General features: G+C 39.3%; 1 protein-coding gene across 1 annotated transcript in view; it reads right to left on the bottom strand.

Moving 5' to 3' along the window:
* The window catches only part of LOC121952578 (phosphatidylinositol-binding clathrin assembly protein-like), a 39,062-nt gene extending 14,914 nt beyond the window's left edge, over window positions 1–24,148 (bottom strand). Inside the window, 7 exon segments of the mRNA XM_042499342.1 lie at window positions 2,954–3,060; window positions 3,532–3,643; window positions 3,747–3,840; window positions 4,918–5,020; window positions 7,479–7,554; window positions 10,181–10,323; window positions 23,312–24,148. Coding sequence (XP_042355276.1) covers window positions 2,954–3,060; window positions 3,532–3,643; window positions 3,747–3,840; window positions 4,918–5,020; window positions 7,479–7,554; window positions 10,181–10,323; window positions 23,312–23,441 — 765 coding nt within the window. The 5' untranslated portion in view covers window positions 23,442–24,148.
* Window positions 24,149–25,173: the final 1,025 nt, after the last annotated feature.

The following is a 25,173-nucleotide window of genomic DNA, read 5'->3' as shown; positions in this document are numbered from 1 at the left end:
TTTGATTTTTTTTTTTTTTTTTGTGTTTTGCATTTGGTTTCATCAGGTTTGGTTGACCAGCATGCACACATCAGCCTCGGATCATGCAAGCGAGTCCACAGCGGGACTGACAGGTCAGGGCAGAGCAGAGCATCATCGCTGCAGGGCTCCAGAGTAGAAACACAACAAACACGTCTGTGAACCGTCTAACGAGCCCATGCAGAGGCCAGCAGTGCACAAACGCTCTCATAACCACACACACTTACGCACGCATACGTGTAAAAAAAATCACAGTCCAAAATTAAGAGTTAACTGGTGGATTCCACGTTAGGTTAACAGTCAAATTAACCTTTTAGTCGTTTGATTTAGTTTGAACTAAGTACCAAAATTTATCCCACTGGAAGCCAAGGAAGTTAACTCAGTGAAATGTAAACGTCTGGTGATAAACCAGGTATACACATTGAGCAGCTGGCCGGCACTCTTTATTGTAAAACAAAAAAAGGATGGATGGGTTCATTTTGACCACATGTGATACCACGGTTTTCACCTAGAGCCTTACATTTCAGCACCAGAGAACACAACGCAAACACAACAAGCAAAGAAAAGATTTCTCATATACTTATTTTAAGGGGGAAAGAGAGTAAAATGCGAATTCTGGATATCCTTCTTCAGAGAAATCTAGAATATGCTAAGGTTTAAAAGTAAAACAGACACATATCTAATGCTTAGTATAAGGCATGGGTCACTATGTGGTTGAATAAGCGCATATAAGGTCTTCATAAGCACTACAAACATAGCGTTAATTAAAAAAAAAAAGTCAGCCCTTTTCAGTTTGTTAATGGAAATTTGTTGTATTATAAACATCCAATTATGGTTTCACTGAAAAGGATACTTTGCAATTGGGGCCTTTAGCATGATATGCAGTGCTTCTGATGGCATTATGTACACCTATCCAAGTCATATTTGCAGAGACCTATTTAATAAAAACCATTCGCTGCTCTCCCCACAGCTAATGCAAAGGGACATAATCTTTTCATGGGAAATGTTTTGAACACTGCTTATGTGGGCAAAAACCTATTTCATAAAGCTGTGCTGACTTATTTATATGATAAGCCTTTGAATGAAGAGACAAGCCTTGATATTTACACTGGGAAAATGCCAGAAATACTGCTAGGGAAATTCAGACAGATAATAAGCCCTGGTCATGGACATCTAAAATAGAAATATGCATTTAAAAAAAAGAAAGAAAAAGAGGCTAAAACTTTTGATATTCAGCTGCAAAACTGCATCTTACCTTTTTAGAGTAAAATTTGTTCTGCAGTGATTCAGATAAGGACAAAAATGTCATTCCTTTTGCTATTGATTATGAAAAATGAATGTGCTTCAAGGCTATTTGCAGGTCTTCATTTATTGTTTCCTCTCTATTCTAGACTCCGAGAGAAAAGGAGAAAAGGCAAAGGAGTTAAGGAGAGTGAAGAACAGAGGAGGACAGGGCAGCTGCAGTGTGGGCAGGTCTGTAGGGTGAGTAGGGAACGGGAGCGTTTAGAAATGAAGCATTATGGGATTGACTTGACGGATTTAAATACTGGTTGACTGACTGGTTGATTGACTGATTGAGATGAGATGTAGACTGACCTGTGTGAGATCGGGGCTGTCGCCCTGATCTATCCCAACTCGCTGTGTCACAAAAAAGGAGGGAGGGGGTAAGGGGAGGGAGGAGGGAGGCAAAAAAAAAAAAATAACCCAATGTAATAATAAAAACAAGGAATAAACCAAAAAACCCAATAGTAAAAAGAGGGAAGAGGCGTGTGAAGGAGGAGGAGGAGGAGGAGGAGGAGGAGGAGGAGGAGGGAGAAAGAAGAATCAAACCCAAGCATTCATTACGTCATGCAGTGGCTGGAAAGGAAAACAAATAAAGACAACAGAGGAGGAGGGGAGGAGGGCGCATGCACACGCATACAAACACCTATATAAATACACAATATATGTACACACACACTTATAAGTACACACACACACTGAGATTTGGAGACTGGTTTGAAATGAATGCTGAGCACACCGACTGATTGAACAGGCAGGGCAGAGAGGGCAGACAACAGGTCACGTGACAACTGCGAGGTAAGAAACATCCAAAAGGAAGACACTCAACTAATGTTGACTTTGAACAGAAAGAGAAAGGGGAGGACACAGATGACACACAAACAGACAAACACACATTTTGTTAGACAGGTAAAATGAATGGGTCCTTAAAGTCAACGTTAGTCTGTTTTGTTTTGTTTTTCTTTGGATCGAGCGGCTGCACCCCAAACCTCCCTCTAAATGGGAACGAAACCAAGCAGAGAGAAAGCCTTTGAAGATGGCGCGCGGGATAATGCTACGCAGGATAAAACTGTTTTATATTCACTGTGAAGCCTAGCAACTGTTAATAGGATAACAGCCATTGTAGAGATTTTTTTTTTTTAAGAAAAGGGAGGAAATAAAATAAGAGGAGGACAGAGATAGTGATAGAGAAAGAGCTTGCTTGGGCATGCAGTGCAGGCATGTGAACAGGCAGCACGCGAGGGGTCCCTCAACTGGAAGCGCTACATGAGTGGCTCTCTGATAGGCTAGCCATTAATCACTCGTCATGGAGTAACCCCCTCCCCAGGTCAGGGCAAGAGAAGGACAGAAACAGGAGGAACATCTAGAGGCAAAAAAAAAAAAACACTTGGAAGATTAAGGAGAGCCCTGTGGTCACTGATCTACGGTCAGTTTTTAGGAAAATATCGACCGTAAATCAGATCCAAAGGGTAACAGAAGTCTGGTGTGAATCTCAACAGGTTGCTTTTTGAGGAGGACAAAATTATAGAGGAACATAAAGATGTGTTTACAGGAGACCGTAGAGATTCACCCCAGACAGATATTCTCGCCCTCTCCAGTGGCGTTTAACGCTGCGTTTCCTCCGTGGAGGAGCAGCAGGACAAATGGACGTTACCTCTGCCACTTTGAGAAACTCGGACAGTTTGGTCATCCTGTTGAGGAAAGTCTTGTAGAGCTCCAAAGCTTCTTTGCACTGGTTCTTCTTCATGTCAAAGTATTTCTCTGTGTATCAAAAGACCAAAATCAGCACAGGATCACTATTTATTCACAAATGAGGGAAAAGCACTATTTATTATAAGTAATTGGATTTTATAGCTCACTGGTTTGTTAAATGATACTGTTAGAAAGTGCATACAATTAAAAACTGCTAAAAAAAAATCAATCTGCTGCTGATTAGTCCCAATGAATCTGCACATCTGGTGTCCATGCAGGCTGAAATAAATCACACAGTCTACTATATATCTGTAGTAGATCGACCTCAGATCAGATCAGTTAAATAATGAATCATTTGATGAACTCCTCACTAAAGACTCAGATGTTCTGTTCTCAGCCTGACTCCTCGCTGGCTTGGTAATTAAATGCTTAAAACCTGAGCAAATAACCTCTTTTAAAAACATAGGGGGGGTATGGGTCCTTGAAATTTTGTCCCTGAAAATATGTTTGAACCCTGATTGCACAATATATGCAGTTTACCCAGCATGTTGATGACTCCCTCGTTGTAAGCAGCAAACAACCGTATGGAGTCTTTAAACAGCAACATGAAAGCTGTGTTGATCACTCCATTGGTGAGCTCATTGGAGTTAGGCTGGAGCAAAGAAGTAAAGAGGGAAAGAAACTGTCATTTAGAGATTGTATTTCGATATTGCAGTATTTTACATAAGTCTTGTGTCTTTCAGTCAGGTGTTTACCTGGAAATCCAGCAGTGCATCCAGCTGGTTCTGAATGATGGGCAGGGTCTTAATCAGCTTCTCTGTGTTCATGGTGCGCATCACACCATCAGCCCTGGTAAGAGGCAAGAATACATGCACACAGACACGCATGCAACACGCACACACACAGGACTAATCAGGCCTTCAGACTGACGTGTGTGTGTGAGGAGGTCCCACAGATATATGCTCCTAATGTGGATTAGCAGCAAGAAACACACTTTAAGGTGAGACTGTGTTTATTTTGAAATAACACATTCTTCACACTACAAATAAAAAAGTGTAATTTATAAGGAAAACAATGCTGCTCAGTTCAATAAACCACAGCCTTGTTTAGTATGACCACTACTAATATGATTGTTGTAGGTGGAGTTCAGTTGACTGACTTTCTGACACTTTTCTACTAGTGCTACTTAAGCATTTTATTTGGGGGGCAGTTACAATTATCCCATAATTCTTCTTACTTGCGGCCAAAGTTGCTGGTGTTTAACTAAATAGTAATTATATTTAAATTATGTAACTTTTGCGGAAGTAAAACATGATAATGAAAAAAACATCCATTGCCATTTGCTTAACCCTTTGAAACCTGAGCAAATTGGCTTGATCTCTTTAAGACACCGAGGAGGGCAGCAAACGACTTAACAAGATATGGCCCAAAAATTGGGAAGAAATATGTAAAAACTTACAAAAATAAAAACCCAGATCATAAACAAAAAAAAGTTTAAAAAAAACATAGAAACAAAAAAACAAGAAAATTACTTCAAGAAAGTACTAAAGAACAATAACTTTAAATATATATTTTAAAAAATCATAAAGTTTGAATTGTATTTAAATAAATTACATTTTTTTGGAAAGTTAATTTTCAAAGCATTTATCACCTTTTACATTTTCTTTTTTTCCCAGTTTGGTACATGCAGTGTTTATATGTTTCCCCATGTATGTGAAAGAAATAAAACCAATTTTCTCAGGTTTTTAGAGGTTTATATGCTAGTGAAAGGCATCTGAATGCAGTATAAGAAAAGTGATGTTGATCAAGGTGTTAAAGGGTTAAAAGCATAAGAATAATATTTCCATGTGTTTTTGATTAACAAGGCCCATAATGCATCTCCATATATGTGAGGTGTGTGTCAGTAGTGTGTGTTGAGTTTGTTACCCTCTCTTCATCTTGGTGAAGTCCACTGCTGCTAATCTGTAAGACATGGCTTTTTCATTCAGGTAGCGGCTGTAGCGTCTGATGAAAGTTGACATGTTATACCCTGGGGAGGCACAGAGGGGGCGCAGCAGTTACACACTGATCACTTTGGCCTGTTTTCAAACCAGGTTAAGAATCCATAATCCCTCTCATATGAAATGGACTAACTTCTACATGAGCAATCTGCTTTTCTCTGCATTGGCCTGTGCACCATCTTAACCTTGCGATTTGAGTACTTATTCAGTTTTACTTTTAACTAAAATGGAAAAAGTCTCTGTCTGTCTGTATGCATTTCGTTCTCTTAAAAACCATCCGATTTATCCGACTTCATACTTGGTGGTAATATTGCTGTGGACCAAAGGAAGTGCGGTGTTGAATAGGCTTGGGCAGTATGGAATATTTCATACCTTAATACCCTCCTGAAATTTCAGTGGGGTATACGGTATATGACGGTATTTAATGTCCGGTGCAAATACCCAGATGTTACATCGTAGGAAACTCAGATATTTCAAGTGTCATCAATGTAACTTTCAGAATGAACAGTTTTGATCCCAAAAATAGTCAGGTCCAAAATAATAAGCTGTTAGTAAAGGACACATATACTCCCAAGAAATGGTAGTGTTGTGTGTAAAAGGGCTACATGATATCAGGAAAAAGCTAGGTTGTGTTTACTTTGTCATAAAAGAAAAGGTTGAGATAGAATCTCACTTTTTACTGAAGTGTGAGAAATACGAGGCTTTGAAAAAGGTTTTAATTCTTGACTACACTGTAAAATCTGACGATTTGATCTGTCGATTATACTTTTTAAAAAAATCTCCGAAACTGATTGTGTTAAAAAATGTAATTAAATATAACAATTATAACTATTTATGTAATTTTGCATAGTTGTTGCAACTTAAAAATGACAAGTTTAATAAAATCCATCTTTCTAAGTTTAAGCGACTTCTGTAAACCAAGTTTACATTGCTATATGTCTGTTCTCTGCTAGTTGCAAATCAGTCTATCGTACTTGTGTTCTCTTAAACATGTTAGAAAAGCAGAACTTGCAGATCTCTTAGCTTCGTCATTGGCAAAATACTCTTTGTTGCGATCAAGTTAAGTCAGACTTACTTGATTTACTGAAGTTGCTAACACTTAAAAGAAAAACGTAATACACTTGTCATTTTTAAGTTGCAACAACTTCACAAAATGAATTAAATACAAGTAAATTTCAAGTAACGTTAATACTTAAATATAAAGTAAACTAAAAATTAAAATGTATAGTTCTGCTTCCTTTACTTTTTTAAGGCAATCGGTTTCCAAGATTATTTGAAGTAAGTCAACAACACATGTAAAAAATGCACGGTAGCTGTTCTTGTGCGACCTCATCTCTCCTATATCCAAAGTATTGCCGCCAGACTCCTTTTTTAGGTGCCAGCTCCTCTCTGGCATTTGCACTTTCATCTGCACTTATCTTGTCATACTTTCCACCTGTTGTACGACAGCAGTAGTTTAATAAACCTCACTCGCATGAGTGCAGTTACTGCCCAATCAGGCGATGCCAAATGGCAAGGGCTCTGTCTGATTGGCAGCATGATGTGTACAAGCGTCAGCCTCCATCGCTGAAAAATTAAGTCAATGTGGAAGTGCCAAAAAACTACACGAGGACAACTCCAAAGCAGAGTAAACGACCATAGACCCCCATGTTAAAATACCCAACTTTACAGCAGAAATAAACATGTTTTTAGCCTGGTAGGAGAAAAACTTCTGGTTTCTATAGCTAGTTTGAACATTCACTGTATGAGGGGCCAATTATTACTCATCTGTTTATATTTTATTAAGGCCCAAAGTGGCGAATATCTAAGGGCAGCACAGCTTAAGTGACAGGCTGTCTGCGAGGCCTCACCACAGTGTGTGAGTCAAATCCACCCCTCGCTCCGGCACAGATCTAACCTCTTGTCTAAATATGGTCACTTTTGGCTGCAAAAACACCAAGATGGTGAAAATGGTCAATAATAAACCAATAAGTGACGTCACTGTAGCTGCATCTTTAATTTATACAGTCAGTGGGAGTGTATCAAACAAAAAAGCATCTACAAATAGAATGCAATTTAATACTTTTCTACCGTGTTCAAAGTGCAATATCACAGTGTTTCTCAGTCATGCGAGCTGATAATAAAACGATAATATTGTGCAGCCCTATTGTGAAGCTGTTTGGATGAGCAGCTCTGGAGAAAGCTGCATGCAGCAATACTGAAGGCCAAGCAGTCAGCCTGTTTCAAACAGGCATGTTTTGAACAGGCGCTAGTTTATTTAATTACAAAGCTACTGAGCATGTGTTTCCATTTTCAGTAACATTCAGCGGCTTCTTGTATCAAACAAAAAGCACATTTATCTGTAGCCATTTCAATCCTGGACTGCAGCTTCCCTGTGAAATGGGCTTATTGATAGTGTTACAGAGCCAGTGAGAGTCCGACATAAAGTCATTTCGTTAGATGTACAGCACTGCTGAGTTTACAAACAGCCAAATGGCATTAAATCACCTTGTAGTGCAGCCTTATCTAGAAAGTTGTTGAGGTTGAAGAGCGTGTTTCTGGAGGCAAGGTACTGCATCAATCTCTGATGGAAAAAGGACAGAGGAAAGAGTTAGTGACTTATCTGATGCTGTTCTCTGACAATATCAAGACATGTCCACTCACACACAATAACACTGTGTGTCTCACACTCTGAAGGCTTCATTTGTAGGCAGGAGTAGCTGCTTCACAAACATTTCAATCAGGTCACTTTGACTTCCTCCAAAACTGATGTTTGCGTTATTAAATGTTTACAAGTCTACAATCATCCCATTCTAGGGAGTAGTAACTAGTTACATATAACTAGTTGCAGTAATTAAATGACAGAATAAATGTAATTGTAATCACTTATAGTAACTCAGAGAAAAATATGTAATCAAATTACAGTTATCAATCAATATGTTGGTGATTACAAAGGTTTCATCTGAAAAGTGTGACAAGTCTTTTCAGTAAATAGTTTGTATATTTAGTAAAACGTTGATTCTATTGCTTTACATCTTTCGGCCATGCAGGGATGCCTTGTTTTGACATAGTTATGGACAACGCAGGTCGGCAACGGCATTGAGACAAATTTGAGTGCACCATCTATGCACTTGTGTTTTGAGGTCTTTTCAGCTTTGTTTCCCTGTTAAAAACATTTGTCAGAAAAGTCATTGACTGTAATAGTTCCCATTACTTTGATGACGTAATTAAAAGTTACGTAACTCCTTAAGTTTTTAACAGGGTTACTAGTAATCTGTAACCTGTTACATTTCAGAAGTAACCTTCCCAACACTGCTCAAAACATCACGTCACTTGTCATGTTGCAAAAACTTTCTTGTTTGAGCACTTTGAGAGGGTCAGTGTAGCCGCTGTAATCACTCTTTCTGGTCTGAGACACTCATCGTTTAACATGTTTGATATTTCGGTTGTTGCTCCTGCAGCGTGAGCAAAGTGGAGTGAGGTGATTTGTCACACCAGCCATTGAAATGTCAGCAGGACACATCATCAGTCCTTGTTGAACATGTGGAAGATAGAGCTTCAAAGAAACTTACTGCAATAGTTGGAGAAAAATTGCTACAACCTGGAGAGCAAAATGTCAGTCTGTGGACAGATCAATGACTCGACGAGCTGATTGGCAGTGTGTAGGTTGTATAGGAAATGTCATCCTTTTTAACCTTTCATAGACTCCTGTGTGCTCTGATCTGATGCTTCATTAATAGTTTATCATCTCGTGTGGAGCTGCAGCCAACATTATATTTTAAAAAAATAATAAATAAATCTGTAAATTGTTTCCTCAGACAACTAAAAGATTATCTAAATTGTTGCTTATTGGTTTTCTGTCCATTGACCAATGGAAAATTGACAAATCACTTCTCCACTGATCTAATGTGCTCATCCTAAAGCTGATAATCTGCAGCACATCACTGTTAGTACTAACTTGACAAAGCAATGCATGTACTGGAATGACCTTCAAGTTTAAAACAAAGCCTCTTTTCCATTGCACATAAAACCTGCTAACATTTGTCTTTTTTTATTTAATGGGAAAATTTACAATTGGCATTTACTTTCTTGACAAATGACATTAGTAGTCACAGTTTTTCCTCTTTTTCTTTTGGGTCAAGTTGTGTTTGGCTCTGATCAGCAGTGATGGAAATATGACGCACAGATGGGCGTGCTAATTTGACATAATGACACGCTGTCAAAGCTTACCGTCTGTCTCCGTCCAAGCACTGAGTTTCAAAGATAGACTGAATAAGTAAGAGATAAAACAAAGTAACTTCTACTGACCTGTTTTCACATGAGTTTCCACAGAAACTCATCTAAAGCAGAGTAGTGAACACTACTCTTGTCTACAAGCAGGGGAAAGCAATCTATCACCTATTTTTAGCAGACTTTCCCACGTTTAAAGAACCCTCACCTAGAGTGCCTCAGGGATGACTTTTAGGATACCAACAAGTTTTGTTCAGCAAGGTAGTCATCACCAATAACCACCACATTCAGGATTTTTAAAACCCAAATGTAATTGCCAAAATTAGACAGCTGTTGCTTGGCTAAAATGAACTACACGGCGGTCTCGTCGCCACCACCAATTGTTAGCGAACGGCATTTTTAAGACACATTAAAGCTTCAGAGTTCACAAGTGGGGCATTTACTGATTTTTATGACACTGAAGAAAATGTAAATCTCTTCAGCATGTGATAATCACAGACCTTATTTACATCAAACAAAAAACCCATTCAAAAAAAAAAACATTGACTGTGAGACGAGTGAACTGGAAGTGCTGAAATGCAAAGCAAAAAGGGATTTCCAGGTTTTAGGACTCATTACTGGGGTTCTCTGTACACGCTTATTTTGGTGGAAAAGAGTATAAGTGTGTGCTACACTGACTTATGGCTGTCAGGATATGGTAGTCTTTTCTTCACAGTTGTGTATTTGAAACAAATCAAGGTAATTCCCAGGATTACGAGAGCAATATTTATGAATATATTACTAAAAAAACACTGTAATTCTAATCATTTGATAACATTTTTGGAGCTTTTTCAGTTGAAACCCTATAATACATTTTAATCTCATTAAATAAAAAGCTTGTAATATCATGATGACAGACTTGCTTGTTATTATAAGAGTTTTAAAAGAAACATTCATCCCTGCCCTCTGTGGTCGCCCGTATGTCGGTGTACTTAGCTCACCTCGTTGCCGTACATCATGAGGTGGTGTGTGGTGATGAGCGCTTTGAAAACCACTATCCAGCTGTTACTGGCTGTGCGCTCCAGCAGTGTGTCTGCCAGGTGGGGGATGCTGACGTTCAGCTCATTGGTGCAGTGGATCAGGTCTGGAGGACACAAAAGAATAACATGAAAGAATCTGGACATGCAGAGAAAACTGTAAATGAATAAACTAATAATTAGCAGAAGAAAGATTATAAAAACAGGTGTAAGGACTTGAGGTAAGAGATTATTGTAAAGTCACAGGTTTGACTTCAACCTGCCTGTTCTTTTACTGTAAGTCACTTAATAAAAGCAGCAACCACCTGCCAATATCATAATTTATTACCTTAGAGAGCTCACAGGTTGAGTTATCAAGAATCAATAGAACGAATGAACAACCATGATGAGTGCAGCCTTATTGACTGCATTAATTTTGACTCACTCAATATCAGCACACAAATCAATAAACAAATGATTATTTAATGATGCAGCCTGTATGGACAGATGAATCAAAACTAGTGCTACAGTCTCACAAAATCCATTTTGTGGCTGCAATTCAACAGTGCTACCTACTTACTCCTATGAAATGTCAGTAAAATATCAAGTAAGAAGATGGAAAATTGCATTGCACGGTCAATGCAAACTCAAGGGATTGATACTTTTTTTAAAAGACTGTCAAATAAATAATCATATAATGAATAACAAATCTGAGTTTTCCTCTAGAGGATCTTTGTTAGCAGTGATGGACTATAACGGAGTTGTCTCCAATTTTTACCCGCTGAGACGCGCCTCCAGAGTGCAAATCGTCTGTTCAAAGCAAATGTGGAACACATTTCAAAAGGAAATATTGCTCTGTGTTCAGCTGCATGTTGGATTTAAAAGGTCCGACAAATGGCAAGCTGAGTGTGTGTGTTTTTCAATGAAGAACTGCCAAGTTAACTCAGTAACTGGATCCATTTTAAAAGCAAGGGAGTTTCATTTTTATATTTACAGCAGTATGTCCCAAAAATAACAGGTCATTGCAAATTCAGCAGTGAAAACTAAATGTACAACAAGGACAAATTGGTGGAACAATGCCCTGAATTCTTCAAGGATTTTTCTCTGGCAAAAGATCAAAATGTGAAGTATGTTCGGCTTCTATTTAATCTCAAAGATTTACTGACTCCCAGGTTTAGGAACCAAGCAGAACCAGCAGAAGCATGCTTATTGTTATGTGCTTATTCAGCTGTGATTCAGTGGGATTACTGTATAGAAAAGCTTGTTAATATCTCCAGTGGTAAAGATAATTATTTCTCTAAACTTGACCTTGTGTGTTTTACAGTACAGCCCTTTGTATAAATGGACTGTATTGTGCACTTACTGTAGAGCTGCCCCATTTAATCAGTTCAGTGGCATTGATCAGCAAGTTTAAGATCTTTTCCAGGATAAGAAATTAAATTTAATTCACCATTTTACTCTAAAAAACCTTGTTTAGATGGATAAGCACTACGTTCTCGGCAGTACTGTAAAAATTGAGATTATTCAGATTATTTAAAGGCAGATACTATATGCACTTATATGTCCATAGCAGGAAAAGCCACACCCGGATGTGTATATTTCTGGGCGTTGTAGCAACATTGAAATATGACATTAACTCGAACAGATCTCCTCAGTATTCTGCTAAAGTTTCTGTACACTGCATGCAATCAGTAGTTTTATACATCCTAAAAACTGAAAATAATAAGTTAACATTGTCTCAAACCCCACAGATACCATGCGTACACCTGTTCCTGCACATAAACTAGTAATTATAAAGGGAGGATGTGTTGCGAGATCAGGTGTACAGATAGTTTTAGCTAAGATAGCTTCATGGAGCAGATTAAAAAGGTTGAGAGTCAGGTAACATTGTTTTTAGGATGTTTTCCAATTTTACTTGTGTTATTTTTTTTGCAGTTTGTGCACTTCTCTGTAAAATATTTATGAAATGGGCACTTATAAAGTCAATTTTAAATAATTTAGGAATGATGAATTTCATCATAATTTTTTTTAAATTCATCTCCCTGCTTGTGGTCCTGTTATCCTGTGAAGAATTTTGTAAAGTCAGTTTCAACATGGGCGCTACAAAAGGATCATTGATCGTCTTCCCGATGTTTAATAATAACAATGATGATTGAGAGTTTACCGGATGATTGTTTGCAGAAATGTGATGAGTTAGTGGCATGGAGGCTACAAATTGCAACAGCTGTCCTGGCATCGTTTGAGACCCTCTGAAATGTGACCAGCGAAACGTTCTCTATGAAATTTCTCATGGACAGGTCTAATAGAATTGAATTGAGTTATTTTTAATATACATTTCGAACATTTTAAAAAATGAATGTAAATGTATATTTAAGGGTGTTTCTACATCCATTTAAAGCGAACTGTGGGTGTGGAAATGAGGCTCCTACCCATTAGTCAAACGCCAGGATGATTGAGATTCATGAACAGAATCAGGCGTACACACAGCTTTATAAATCTGAGGAAAAGAGTGCTTATGCATATTTCTGCATCTCTGCATACACACATTTTTAGTTATAAATCAGAGTTGAATGCATCTGGCCCCTGTACTTAAACCACTCACCCACCACATCTTCCTACCTCTGTGGACTTTGCCACTATTTATACTTTGTCATCAGACTTTCTGGTTGTACATTTATGAGTTTTTTTGTCCTAAATTTACCACTTCTTCTCAGAGAATATCTGAGGTTGGCTAGTGCTAGTCCTAACCATGACCTCTTGCCGTAACCCTAACTGTTTCTGACCTCGACGCTTCAATTTGATGAGCACTAGTGGATAACAGCATGCAGTGGGATCCACAGCAGCTCGTTATATGGTCGGGTGTAAACAGCAGAATAGCCTTTTTACTATTTTTGGTCCAATCCTTGTGAAGTTGTTCAATGCCTTCTTCACATGCTTTTGAAAGATCTCAAGCTAATTTGCTCAGGTTTCAAAAGGTTAAAACCCAGCCAGGAACAGGATCTAAGCTAATACTCATGTAAGAGACATAACTTTTTTAGTGAAGGGAAATTTGAATAAAGACAGAGGAAATAAATCAGATGAGATGATAAAAAACATGTTGGGTTCTACTTGAATTCCACAGCAGAGCACGGCGTCGTAAAGAACAGCGCATCAATATATAACGACAAATACAGGAGCTAAATTAAAAAGGCAGATTCAGTGAGTGAAACCATTGGGGGAGTGAGAGGAAGGGATCTTGTACTCAAAGACAGATGGTGAGAGTATTTCCGCACTGAGTTACTGTGAGAAACTTCAAGCACGGTTTGGTTTCTGAGGCAAATCCTGTGTCTGTTTCTTCCACAGGATCAGAGTTTATCAGGGCTTATTTCAAAGCTCTGTGATGTTTTCTGTGCCCACTGAAACGCTGGATACCAAAGAGTCCCAGTTGATACCACAGTTAAATGTTTGATGCATGTCAAAGGCACCCGGAGCACCCGCAGTTCACCGCAGCTAATGCTCCATTCCTGTTCATCTTGACTTTATTTTATGTTATTTTGGAGTTAGAAACCTCAGCAGCAAAAAGACAGCTGGTAACAACTGTAACAATATTGATTAAGGTCTCCAACAAACTCGTGCAACTTTGCCTCAGACTTTCTGCTGCAACAACATCATCACATTTAGTCCTCTGAATTAGGACTTAGTATAGAGGTCTGTGCATCTGAAATTTGAAACATGTAGAAAGCATTTTACAAACTTATCAAGTAATTCTCTAACACATTTTGAATAAATATCAATATACAGCAACATCAAAAAAGATCATTTATACCTAACTGCTATGAATCTGACTATATATACACAAAGGTATCCTGAAATCACCTCTGATCTTATTTTATTTTTCTCCTTCTAATTTAATCTCAGGGCATTAATATCAACACAGTACATGGTAATGGTAGTGCTTAGTCATGCTTTACACATTGTTAATGGTTTGTTTGTGAATTTCCTTCCTGGCTCAATAATTAATGGGACCATATTGATTTCAGCTAATTAATGTTTCCTGTCAAAAGTGAATAAACAAACCAGTGAGGTGGACAAGCAACACACTTTGTAGCCACGCTATGGATAGCAATATTGGTCAACTATTTTGCTCCAGGCTGAAATATCTCAACAACATTTCGATGTATTACCATGAAATTGGGCGCAGACATTTATGTTCTGCTTTAGAATTGCTAAACTTTTAACTTGACTTTTCATTTAATTTGTCCTTTGTCTGTTTTACCTTCACCTGTGATCTTGATCGTGGGTCATAAAACTTAGTCTCAGCTTAGTCTCTTATCTTAACATTCTGACAAAATCATACTTGTTTAATATCACAAGTTTTTAGTCTTTCTTAATATTGAAGTTCAATGATGTAAACATTGAGAACAGCCAATAGTAAAATGTGAAGTCTTGTCTCTCTTGTGCAAAAGGAGGAGAAACTAGCAGAGTTGCAGAGTGAACAAAAATGTGTTTAAAGGGCATCAGGTGGCTCAGTGGATAAAGCAGGCGCCCCATAAATGAAGGCAATGCCATTGCAGCAGCGGCCCTTTGCTGCATGTTATTCCCTCTCTCTTCCCCTTCATCGCTATCGATCTTCTGTCCTGTCTAATAAAGGCAAAAATGCCAAAAAAGTGTGTTTAATTTAACAACACATTAATGAGAAATCTTAATTTTTTAAAGTGTTCGCATCTTTTTCCTACTGTCTCCTTTGACTACATAGTAATGCTAACCAACAGAGGCTGGTGGCAAGTTGAGGCGACAAAATCCAAAAAGTTAAAGTTTGCATGCAGTATTTTTTGTGAACGCTTGAAGAACTACTGACTTCAATGTCATGAAACTTGATGTGAGGGTGTACCTTAAGTCAGGAAGAACCCATTTAATTTTGGAGTGGATCCTAACCACGGGTCAGATACATCAATTATTTTCTACATCATAAGTGCACAGCTGAGGTGATGAGATTTTAGATAAGCAAAAATGACATTTTGACATCATTCTAACAGTTTTGAAAATACACACAGACACATTTAGTGTTTGCTTGCAGATTTAAGTCAGAAGTCTGGACTATTGGCCTCGGTGGAGGTCAGCATGCACAATCTGAGTCTTTCTAATTTAAGTTGTTGCTATTGGAAAATTGTTGAATTAAGGACTAATGCATATTAGCTAATATCATACGTCAGCTGCAGTAATTAACATTTTGGTAAGTTTAAATATTCACCAGCATGAACTATTGTTAATTGTGGTGCAGATATTGACATGTTTGCTGATAAGGAAGTACTACATACTGTTAAAATGGCAATATTTACAGGGTTACTGCGATGGATTTTAAGGGGATATATTGTCATAAATGGACCCTATTATTCCTACCTACTTTATGTTTTCAACAGTGTATAATCACCTGAAACTAAAAATCATTTTCTCATAACCTTGGGTCCACCACCTGATGCCACTGGGCCTAAAAGACTTTTCCCCATTAACTTACATTGTGAAAGAGATTTCTGAGGGCCAAAACCCCCACGAAATGACTCGTCTCACTATCAGGATTTGATCCATTTGGTCAGGCAACATTTCGAAAGTCTAGAATGAAATCATTTTATCCTCATTTAAGTTAGCGGAGCGCTAAACTAGAAGTCAGCCGCTCGACTCGCGAACGTCTGTAGTTCACTTCCTTTACCACACAATGTGAAATATAATGGGTAATTTTATACCCGCAAAGTCTAGGCTTTGGGCTCTGAGCAACTTTCTCAGGAAAGAACGGGGCCCTGCCTTCAACACTGTATCCAGTTCTCTTTATATGTCCATGATCTGCATTTGGAGCGGATCCTCTTCCATGGAGTCCACCATGTTGTTTCTACAGTTGTCCATTAGCTGTGTCACATTGGCCACAGTAGTTCTCCTACACTAGGGATACTCAACTTACTTTGCTTGGGGGCCACTTTTATAAAATGAAATGTAAAATGATTTTAGGGTGTTCTGGGATTTTGGGACATTTCTAGGATTTTAGGACATTTCTTGGATGGACACAGGAAAAGTTTCAGTTGGTTGCAATATCAGTGCTAGATGCCAAAAATCCTACACGCTAGACCTTTAAATATGTAGTTGGGCTGCATTTATGTGACATGTTTTCTTGTTGTTGTGACTGTTTGTTCAATTAGGGAAGAGTGAGAACCCACTCCAGCCTGAGGTCTTTACTAAACGCTGATGTTAGCATTTAGCTTCGAGCACCACTGTGGCTAAGTGCAGCCTCACAGAGCTGCTAGCAAAGCTTGTTTGAAGACATTATTTTACTTTTCACAGAGTAATGGCCAAGCTCTCATGCTTCTAATTGAATATTATTATAGATAATTAATAGAGCTGCTTCTGTCAAATATTTCAGTCCACCTTCATGTATTCCTTTGGGTGATAGATAATACATCAGCTAGGAGCACTGTCACCTGTCACTAATTTAATCATTGACAGGTGACAGTGTAGATAGCCAGAGGAATGTGATGAAATATTGACTGCCAGCTGGGATTATTGATAAACTGCAGTCTATGTAAGAAATAATGTATATCAATAACACAATTAGAAATGAGATTTAGGATAACAGCATGCGCACATTAATACAAAGTACAAGATGAGATAATATTTGTAATGCTAGTTAGAATAAAATATAAAACCAGTGTCATGACTGGAGGGGCTTTTCATAAAAACTTTATTAAAGAGGTTTTAAGACCTTGGAAGAAGTGAGTCATTTCAGGACCTGAAATTGCATTGCAAGATAGGGTCATTATACTGACACATAGATGTGGGAGAAAGTGCGTAGGGGTATCCATTCATGCTCTGTCTGAACATTCCCGTCCCGTCAGACTGTGAGTCAAAGCCACGCTTTCTAACGTATTTTTCTTCTTCTGCCATCACTTCGTCTCCCTCCCAATGTCACTTAATTTGGCTGTAAGTCAAAAAAATGTGGCCACCGAGGAGCTAAAGGCCCGTGATTATTCTCAACACGTTTTTGCAAAAATCTACAGCACATCACTATCACAGCCGCAACACACAACCAAATAAATCATACGCTGAATAACACAGCTAACTGTGCTTTCAGGTCAGAAGGTCATTTTTGGCCTGATTACTATTCTGTGTGTGATGAATCTGGTTTGTATCGCCACTCTCTGCTATCTCAGCCATGCAATGCACTGCCTGGTGAAAGTGAAAACCCATTACTCTGTCTGTCATGCTCATCATTTGGTGTGGGGTAGTAAATAATCAACATCGGCCATTTATGTCACCAACTTGTCTGTCAAGGTCATGACACTGTAAGAAAAAACCTGGGTGAATAGCTTCAGTGGCCAGAATTGTATTTGATTTATCATTCATTGCATTTCGAGAAATGGCACAGCGCTTCATCTTTTCTTTTCAATGTTCCTGGCAAAGATGGATCAATAACAAGTTGAGTATATTTTAAAGGTAACTGAAATGTCCTCCTTATTTATCAAACCTCTCAGATTAGATGAATTGATCCAGAATCAATGCCCAGGTTCTTTCTTTATGACCCAAACAGAAAATCATAGCCTAAGTAAGTTAGCTCCAGTGGAAATGATTATAAGTCTTTGGCAAAAAAAAACTAGGTCTCGGTGGAAAAAAAAAATCAAATATAACCATATTTTGATCAGATACCTTAATAATATTCAGAAAATGACATCACTTTTGCTGTAACAATTACTGTAAAATATAACAATACAACCCGATTGCCAAAAAAATGTTGGCTTTGTATGCTTCTGTAAACCACATTTAAGTTATATTTGTATGATATTATAAAGCAAAAACGTTGGAACTTTATGTTTCAACAACACTTCACTTTGGTTAATGTGTGATTATGTTTAGGCACAAAAACCACTTGGTTATGGTTGGTAAAAGGTCATGTGTAAGCTCATAAAAAACAGTTTTGGTGGAGAAACTGCTGTTGTCTCTGTTTAAAAGACAAATAAAGCTTTCTGTGGCACAGTGCCAGCAAGAAACGCAACAATGGCTCAGTAAAAAACAACTACTTTTAGATGCACTATCCCAGCAGGAAACAAAGTGATGTCTCAGTAGAAAAAAAACACTTTTTGTAGCGGTATCCCCCTGCAGGAAAAGCAGCAATGTGTCAGTAAAAAACAATCGCGTTATTGTGGCACTATCCTGGCAGGAAGGGCAGCAATGTCTCTTTAAAAGACAACTGCTTTCCGTGGCACTGTCTATGGTGGACAAACAGTGGGGGGTCGCTAAAAACCACCAATATTTGGTGGCTATAAAGCCAGTAGAGAAAGAGCAGTGATTCACTAGAATTGTCTGTTGGTCTCAGACAGTGGTGTGTATCTTGGCAGGTGTCTTGCCAGAAGGTCACACCATCCAACATCCCCTTCACCTCCAGGTGACAGAGCAGCAAATATACTACATCACTTCAGAGATGTTGATTTAATATGTGTAACCCATAAAAACTGAACATGGTTGTGGTTTGCATAAAGATGCAATTCCAACATTTTCTTCAGGCCACTTGGCTATACAATAACCAAAATCTATCTTATCACATATCATGATATCAAGAGTTTGTACAAAGCTCTTGAGGAGCTTAAAAGTACTTACATTTCTGAGTGTCAAATTCAAGTCCTGAAATACCATGAAAATCTGACATTTTTGACTTGAAAAAGTACTTTGAGGTAATTGAAAGGAGAACCGAATGATGAATTATTTATGAAATGTATTAGATAAATGTTTTAAACTAGGTAGCAAATAACGGCTGTGGTTGCAATTTTTTTCTAATGTCGTATGAGCGCCAATCAGTTGGTGAATACCAGTGACTAGTTGCTGCCCTCTGTTTTGCTAGTCAGCAAAAACACTCACACCAGAGCAGCGTCAGCAGTTAGTGAAAGTTTTTAGCTGTAATTCGGCAGTAAATAAGCAGCAATGAGTTGTTGTTGTTGTTGTAGTAGTGTGGTGGGGGGCTGCTTCGCTGTGTTCTGCTCTCTATATTTTTTCCGCTTTTTGTCCTTTGCCAATTACATGCTTAAATAATTTCTCTAGTCAATTAATAGTAACAGATGGACTTGAAAAAGTACTAAAAAGTCCTTAAATGTGACTTGCTCTTGTCTTTATGAACCCTGATGTTATATCCTGTTCCTGTAAGCTTATTATTCTGTTACCCACATTGATCTTGTTCTATGTGCACCCCTCTTTACCTTAAAACACAGACCAAGTGTCTGACACTTTCTATAACCCTGTTTCACCAGCCATGTTGAGTAAGAAAAGACTCCAGTGGTGGTCCAGGTGAACTGCACAAAGACAGTGTGGGTCACACACACACACACACAAACAAACACCTGAACTCTCAGACCTGAGATCGACCCACAGTCTTGAACAGCTGACTCATCAGAAGCTCTTTTTAGAGCGGTTGAGTTCATGGCCTTATCTCTGCATTCTTTATTCACTTCCCAACCACGGCAGGGATTACTGTAGATCCACTGACCTCCTGATCACAAACATACTCCCTCCCAGCGTCTTTCCTTTAACCTTAAAGTGCAGCGTGTGCACTCAGTGAAATGCCAGAGAGTTCTATGTTATATCATGTCCTGGGTGGAGAAGAGGGGCCCCTCGAGCAGGAAATAAAAAGTGTTTTATTGTGAAAGCTAGCTGTGTCTATTAGAACAGCTGCATCTGAATGGCTCAAGTACAAAACATTCATTCAGCTAAAAATTCAATTCAAGCTTCCAGGGGGTTGAATTGCGCCAGGCCCTCAGTTTCTGCTTTGGCATGGAGCTTTTTATTCCACTAATGATCAGAATAAGAGCCAGATCAGAACAAAAAAAATGCCTCATGTAACCACCTCGACCAGAATGAGCCGACCCATTCTGAGAGAAACTTCATTGTCCTTGAGAGCAGCAGTATAAACCTTCTTTTATAATCCATTTGACAGATGAAAATTTGTCATGTAAATGCTCAGGTTCTATTTTAAGATTATCTGCTCTCACCCTTGAGTTAAGTGACATTTACTAGTTTCTGAGAGACTCCCACTCATGGCGGGTGCTGAAGGTGGATGACCTTCTACCATTTAATAACTGCAGGGGCTGCGTGTTCTTATAAAACTGTGGCTCTGCTAGGAAGCACAATAAAGGCGCAGACAAACAAAACCAACATCAAAGAACCAGCGGCGACATAAAGCCGACTGCATTGCCTCATGTCACCTGTGTCTCCACCAAAAAGTTGCACATGAACACACTGCAAAGACTACAGCCAGCACAAATGCTCTGCACCTGCATGATAGGAAATAACTCTCCATATCAGCAGACAGCGGTAGTCTGTCTTGGTCAGCCATTCGAAAAAGGAATTCAGAAGACCGTCATGATGCCAATTAGCAAGTTAGCAAATTAACTAGACAACCCAGTGCTGAAATAACAAAACATATTAACCATGCACGAGTGAATAATAACCCAAACCATCAGGAAATATTTCTGCTAAAGAGCTGAATGGCTAAAGAAATACAATCTTGTTGTAAATAACAAGTTTGTGTGATCTCACTCCCTCTTGGTTGTAGCTTTTTGTTTGCTTTCCTCACTTCTGTTTCTCTTCTCGTGCACTGAGCTGAACCGCTAATCAGAGTGATTTCATTCACTAACTGGCTTTGATGCCGAATCAAAATGCTGAATCAGTGGAAAAAAGCAGACAAGGGCTGATGGTGTGGGACACACCACAGCAACCAGGGTGGCAGACGCTCACCGACGGCCCAACATTGACCTACTGCCGACCGATGGCTCGGTGTGTCAGGGCCTTAATAGACAAATAATGGTGCCAATCATCAGATGCCCTTATATAAATCTTTCTCCATATAAAAATTCAGTTTTTCTCATTCGTTTGAACATTGTCAGAAGTTCCATTTTCAAAACAGTTCACACAATAGTTTATACTGAAAGTCTCAGGCAAAAATTACCCCATTTTGTTTGCAAAATGGCTTAGCACTGACAAAACATTAAAATAGCGAAACAGAAACATTTCCATCAGACAACAAAACTCGTGGTCAAATGATTATAGTCTTTCAATAATTACACAATGGACAAACAAAATACAAAATCAGTGTTGACTGTTTTAAAAATGGTGTAACCATTTGTAAAACCAATAAAAAAGTGTCAAAACATCTCTAATTGACGACTTCTGCTGTGCTAAGAAGGTGATGATGAGGATCAAGCAGGTCCCAGCTTCATTTATCGTGTCTTAGCAATAAAGAAAAAAACTTTACTACTTCCATTGGACTCATCAGCTGGCTTGATTTTTAATTAAACATAATTACAGTCACTGTTGCAGGGTTCCCACAGTCACGGAAATCCTGGAAAAGTCAAGGTATTTCACAATCACATTTCAGGCCAGGAAAAGTCATGGAATTAGTAAAAAAAACATTTTAAGTTTTGGAAAAGTAGTGGATTTTTGTTGTGTGTAATGAAATGTTACACTAGTCTTTTATGGATAATCTTCCACATAATTTTACATAATGGCAAATTTATTTTCTGTAGCTGATGACGATACATCGCTCTAAAGCCTGTTACGTTTTGTTTACCATCATGTATGTTTCTTCATTTTCTCAGTGTTCTGTGTCTTCCTTCATTTATGCCAGCTAGCTGAAATTATGTTTGAATAGAGTTCAAATCTGATATGTAAACACTGGGAAAGTGGGGCAAGAAAAACAATGACCATGGATTCTTAAAAGGCATGGAAATGTTTTGAAATTTTGTCCATGAAAATGTGTAGGAACCCAGATGTTGGCTTATGCACCTTTCAGAAATCCTTTAGCTTCCATCTGAACCATGTAAACCGTTGCAAATGCAGTAAAACCATTGAAAAACCTAAATAATTAGCTTTTAGTGGTGGTCGCCATCAAGATAAGATTTGTATCAAATCAACGCAGCAGTAATTACTCGATGTCAAGAGTCACAAAACGGCTTTTTTCATCCTAAGTGCATTTCTGAACCTTTTCAGACACCCCCACTGGGTGTTTTTCTGCTTTAATGGCCTTTTTAGTAGGGCAAAGCGATACAGCCCTGATTTAGATGTATTGTGTTGAGGCGCCCGGTGGCACATCTTGTGAGGGAGCCCAGAATTCCCAGTGTCACCTCTGCTGTGGACATGACTGACTAATCCGCTGCCAAACTTGCTGGCTGACTGGCTGGGTGTGCGGCTGGATGGCTGACTCTGGGGCTGTTTGGCTACCTGCCTTGTTGTTTTCTCTCAGACTGATTTCCTCTTGATTAGCCATCTTGCTATTCACCCCCGTCTGTGTCTGTCTGTCTGTTCTTAGCTGTCAGACCAACTGCCTGTGACTGGCAGCACCATTGATTACCCGTGCTCTCCATCGATCATGTCAAGTAATTATAGTGAGGCAGAAAAGCCACCTAACCTAATAATCACTGGTACAATCTACATGTGAGGAATCCTCCTTCTCTCTACCCTGAGTGTACATAATTGCTGCAGTTTGCACACACAGCTCATTAGCAGAATGTGCAGATAAAGAGTCTGTCTGCTTAAACGCCTCATCCTAACACCCACCAGCCGGAGCTGTACAGTACACACACACACATATACACACACACGCACACACACACACTGCTCCTCCAGCAGCACTGACAGCAGTAACACATCCATTAATGACAATAATGCACCAGAGGACATGACAGTGAACTTGAATGTGAGATGAAATGAAAAAATGCTGCAGAAATAACGCACATTTTGAAGTGTCTCCAGAAGATGTTAGTGCTGCCGCTGATAGTGGCGTTAATAATGGATAGGCCTTACACTGTAAAAGGTTGCAATATGATTACAAGAGTGGCCTATTTCCCCTGAATGACATGCACAGATTGTACCTGGCTGATTGCCCCCTTTCGCTTTATATCCCAAATTTACAGCTTACATTAATAGATGTTGCTTGCTGCCATTTAAATCTAAGGGAATGTATCGGTGTCTAATTAAAGAGGCTGCAAACATAACCGGGCCGGATGAGAGAGAGAGAGAGAGAAGAGGGGGGTTAACAGATGCTGTTTATACAAGCTATCCTTTGTGAAGAAAGATGCAGCTATCTCTACAGTAATGGCATGCTTAACCTACAGTCAAGGTGTTTCTTCTTGGGTCCGCTGACTTCATGCGTCGTGGCCTTGCAGACGGCTTTGCTGATGGCAGATCCGGTCATGCTGTGCTGCGCGGCGGCGATCCGGTCCGTCAAAGACTGTCCCGACATGTTACTGGAGAGGAGGTGGTGGTGGTGGTGGTGGTGGAAGAGGAGGCAGGCGGAGTGATGGTCGAGGAGTCCGGGTGGGGGGAACCGGGGAGGACGATCAAAATGTCTTTAGAGGCAGGGAGGAGGGTAGTGCCCTCTGCGAGAATCGGCCGTCTGAGCAGCAGGAGGAGGAGGAGGAGGACAGCAGCGTACACCGACGAGGATCCGGTGGGAGAATTCATGCGGCGGCCAAATAAAACATAAGACGGTCACATCCAGGGAACCATTTAATATTCAGTCGAAGACATCCGCTACAGGAATAAAAAACTGTATAATTAAGAGCATCCAAAGTACCAAAATAAAATAAGACAGTGTACAGTAAGCTGTGATGTATCCCTGAGATGCCGGCGCCTGTGCGAGGGCTGAATCCGAAAGATAATCGAAACACTACTGATTATTATCAGATCTATGCGGCATCCCCTAATGAAGAGTCATTTTTCAAAGACGATATAAAACAGCATTGTCCTTTTCCTCCTCTTCTTCGTCGTCCGGTTTCTCCTCTGAATTTACGCGCAGATCCAAACACCTCTGTGATCCACACAGCACCCCGCGCTGGCTGCATCTAACCTCAGCCGCTTTGATTTTTTTTTATACCCCCCACCCCCCAGTCTTTTTAATCTTCTTACAAAAAGGGTGTATATCTGTGTGTTGAGGTTGCCGATAGGCCAATTCCGATTTTTTCCCCCCAGTCAAACTTGTGTGTAAAATGGCAGTACATGAATCAGGTGACTGGGAAAGGAGGGCGATTGGGCTAGTTCTCCGGGTCTGGGGAGGGCATCTTAAAGCAGAAGGCTGCCCCCGGTTTTTTAAGGCAACCCTTTGCCTTAAAAAACCGGGGGCATCAGCTGGTTCATCACCTCCGTGCATGTGGAGGGCTCAAGAGTGTGATGTGCAAACTCTCTCTGATTACCTACTGTCCAATCAAATGGAGACACATAGCGGGGAAATCCATGATAACATCAACACAAAGTGTTTCATTTGTGTGATGCTTCAGTGTGATCCCCACTGTCTGAAAATTGGGATGCATGATATTGGATATTTTTGCTGATGCATAACAACTCATTTGGTTGATAACTGATACCGATATCAATATATACACTTTATTCCCACCTGATATTAGTGATCAAGTCTGTTTTGTGGTGGAATTGACATCATTATGTGCATACTCTTATCATAATGACCCACCAGCAGATGGAGACATAAAAAAAACAGTGTTTTTCAAAGTATGTAATATTTATTCATTGCGCAAAATAAGAAAAATAACTTCATCGTAGGGTTGATGTATTGTACATGTTTATGTAGTTGTTTCCCCAATTTGCAGAAATTTACAGTAGTTTTTCTTCTTCTTGGAGTTAGCCGCTAACTGTTACTAGCTGATTTTTAAATCTCCTGCACTGGGCGGCATAACACATAAAACAAAATGTTACACCCGTCCTGCCCATGGTCCTGTCCTGCTGGCTGTCCTGTTCATACAGACACCGTAAGGCACTGTTACTACCTCTGTTTCTGGCTCAGAGGAGAGGTCACTTTGTCCCCCCATTCAGTGATTATACCTTTTATACAGAACAGCGAGGCACCATAAGGCCATGATATTCCCGCCTTGAACAGGCAGTGTAAAAGGGGATTTAGTTTTGTTGAGGTCAGTGGTGGAATATGTCCTTCGATTGATATCAGCAGTGGTTGTGCATACTCC

This window comes from Plectropomus leopardus, chromosome 13, assembly GCF_008729295.1.
Source record: "Plectropomus leopardus isolate mb chromosome 13, YSFRI_Pleo_2.0, whole genome shotgun sequence".
NCBI classification, from domain to species: Eukaryota; Metazoa; Chordata; class Actinopteri; order Perciformes; family Serranidae; genus Plectropomus; species Plectropomus leopardus.
Note: the sequence above shows the minus strand (reverse complement) of the source record. Positions and strands in the feature narration are given on the sequence as shown.